Genomic DNA, 2,694 nt, shown 5'->3' on the forward strand with positions numbered 1-2,694 from the left:
CAACACGGAGTTGAACGCGGTGAGCACTTAAAAAGTGTAGTAAAACGTCAGTACAGTATGTAGCTATCACACACCGGGGCTAAGTGAACCCTCGTCGTATTGCGAACAGATACACGAGTACAGGAGTATTCCTTAGAGTAGAAGGTAGTAGTTGTCTGCCAAGCTACGTATATCCAAACTTCCTTCTAAGTCGCGTCGCGACCAAACATACTCAAACACGCGCCACATGGGCGCTTCCCCTTACAACTACGTTCGAGCAAGCATTCAAGAGTCGTATCCAACGCAAGGATGTCTTCCTTACAACCCTATCCGAACACACAAGTGACAAGTGCTGGCCCGTGAGCCTGAGCCTGATCCTCCCGTACGCTTGGTCCACACGTATGCGAATGTGCAGGGCTGTGGGAGCTATATGCCGATCCTGCCACGATCTCGTAGTCTATCACCGACACGTCGAAGACTAGGCTTGATTCTGCACCTCTCAATATGGGTACACAGGAAAACTGACATTATATCGGCTCAGCCGAAGTCTATAGAACCCGCGGTTTTGTATATTACTCTGGCAGCGTAAATATCCTGTCCGAACATTGACACGGTTCTGTTCAGCTTGCATGATAGGTGAGTAAGCTCCATACATGTACAAGTACGTGTCTGATCAAGCGCGATAGCCATACCGATGAAACTCGCTGCTGGCTGCATCATAGAGAAGGAATAAGCACATGCATGGGTTCGCCAACACAGACTTGTACCGGAGTCAGAAGGCGTACCTGCTCGTAGAGCTTCACGATGTCGCGGAATCACTGGGCCTCAAAAGCGCAGTGTACGTTTTCGGCCTCCCGCACGAGTTCAGAGACTATGGCAAGCCCAGCTATCTCGTGTCGGTGCAGTGGCGGAAGGTGACGGCGCCGGAGGGGAATCCGGAATATGGAGATGTGAGCGTCTTTGAGACCTCCATTATCTGCAAGTCCTGGATCCCGATGGGTATCATCCCGTATAAATAAGGGAAGTCCCCAAACCATCGGAGAGGGTGGCAGGAGCTTCCGACAAAAACACTCAGACCGATGAGTTTACCCTAAGCTCGTACCCCTCCCATTGCGGTTCTCCCCGCTTCCACACCGTCCCGCGCGCGTACGAGCGGGGGGCTGGTGGTGGGGCGCGCACGAGCGGCGTCGTCGTGCGCGACTTCGGCGCCGCGCCCCGGGCGCGAGCGCACTCTCGTCGTCGTATCCCCCTGCGCACATGACGGGTGCCAGTGGACATCAGGCAGCCGTCGGCTCGCCGCCGTCTGCGCACCACCACCGCCACCAGCAAGCTGGGCGCGTGCACACCGAGCAAGACCGCACGGGCGGGGCTGCCGCCCCCAGGGAGCACGGGCAGAGGAGCCCCTCCGAGCCGTGGAGCCTCGTCGACGCGCCAAGCAGAGCAAGTAGTGTGAGCTCCGCGAGCACGTATTACGTTCTCGCGAGCCCGCGGCAGCGCGTGCAGCTCATCGAGAGTACTTTGCTCTGCTTGTGGGCGGGGCATGGTGCTGATCTGCGTGTGGGTGGGTAGCATGTGCCGTATGACGATAAGTCGGCGACGGCGGGAAGCCCGCCGTCGTCGAGGCGGTTTTTCCAGCGGAGCGCGTCTTCGGCGAATGCGGGCCATTCGGGCGCGGCTCCGGCTCCGCCGCCGACGACTCAGGCGGACGCTGGCCATGTGAGGAAGCCGTTCTACCAGCGGTTGTTCAACATGAATTCGGGAGGCAGGGAGAGGAGGGGCGATGGGGTGTCGGGTGGGGTCGATGAAAAAGAAAAGAAGAAGACGACTGCGGATGGAGAGCAGGAGGGGCAGGAACGAGAGGCGGAGAAGAGGAGGGGAAGGAGGCTGTTACGAAGGAATAATACGGCGAGGGTGTGAGCGCGGGCACCATCGACTCTTTGCTCTGGTCGTGAATTTTGCCTTCAAAATTGAACTCGCATGAGAAGTTTACGAGCAGGTCTTGGAGTCGAGAGAACGGTACGTCATTTGGAAGTGCGATATCCGTGTGTCCCACTCTACTGCAGTTCATACTCACTTGTTGCAGTATATCGGATGACAGCATTGCGCATAGCTGCACAAACCAGGCGCCACGCAGCTTTACACGTCCACTCCAAATGTGCGAGAGTTTGCAACTTTGCATCTGCGTGTTACAGATGGACTACATACTTATCAGCGTCTATGTCACCAGGTATTCCCGGGCGTGTACATGTCAGTAAGTCCAGGATTCGCTGCGAGCGCTCGCAGAGAGGCACGGTATCTCGACTCTATATGGCCGCTTCCTTTTTCCCTGGCTTCACGTCCAGTCTCCAATGCTAGCCTTTTCAAGTGCCGCCTTCCAACTTTCCAGCTTGCCGTATGCACGCGCTGCCCTGTGGGGAATTCTAAGCGCCCGAGTCCGGTCCCTCGTTCTTTGCGGACTAAATGGAGACCGCAGAGGTCTCTTGGCTCCTCTGTTCAGTGCGAGATATTCCTTCCAGTGATTTAGTAGTAGGTTCTCCCGTTCAACCGTTTAGGAATATCGATGAGCGCTTGGCTGTGTTCATCTAGGCATTCTTAATATGCTCTGTACAAACGTTTGTGCATGGACCACCCATATCTTCCTCGTGAACCCTACTCCCACTCAGTGGCAATCGTCAATCCCTCGTTATGCACGCGATCGAGCCACCTGCGCCACTC

General features: G+C 56.1%; 1 protein-coding gene across 1 annotated transcript; it reads left to right on the forward strand.

The window, feature by feature from the left end:
- Window positions 1-716: 716 nt before the first annotated feature.
- Window positions 717-2,241, forward strand: GLOTRDRAFT_141657 (uncharacterized protein; the record flags this gene model as incomplete). Its single annotated transcript, XM_007873507.1, has 5 exons — window positions 717-929; window positions 1,075-1,476; window positions 1,549-1,995; window positions 2,063-2,134; window positions 2,207-2,241. The coding sequence occupies 3 exons, from the start codon at window positions 717-719 to the stop codon at window positions 1,894-1,896; spliced, it is 963 nt and encodes a 320-aa protein (XP_007871698.1). The 3' UTR covers window positions 1,897-1,995; window positions 2,063-2,134; window positions 2,207-2,241.
- Window positions 2,242-2,694: the final 453 nt, after the last annotated feature.

This window comes from Gloeophyllum trabeum (genome assembly GCF_000344685.1).
Source record: "Gloeophyllum trabeum ATCC 11539 unplaced genomic scaffold GLOTRscaffold_00271, whole genome shotgun sequence".
NCBI lineage: Eukaryota > Fungi > Basidiomycota > Agaricomycetes > Gloeophyllales > Gloeophyllaceae > Gloeophyllum > Gloeophyllum trabeum.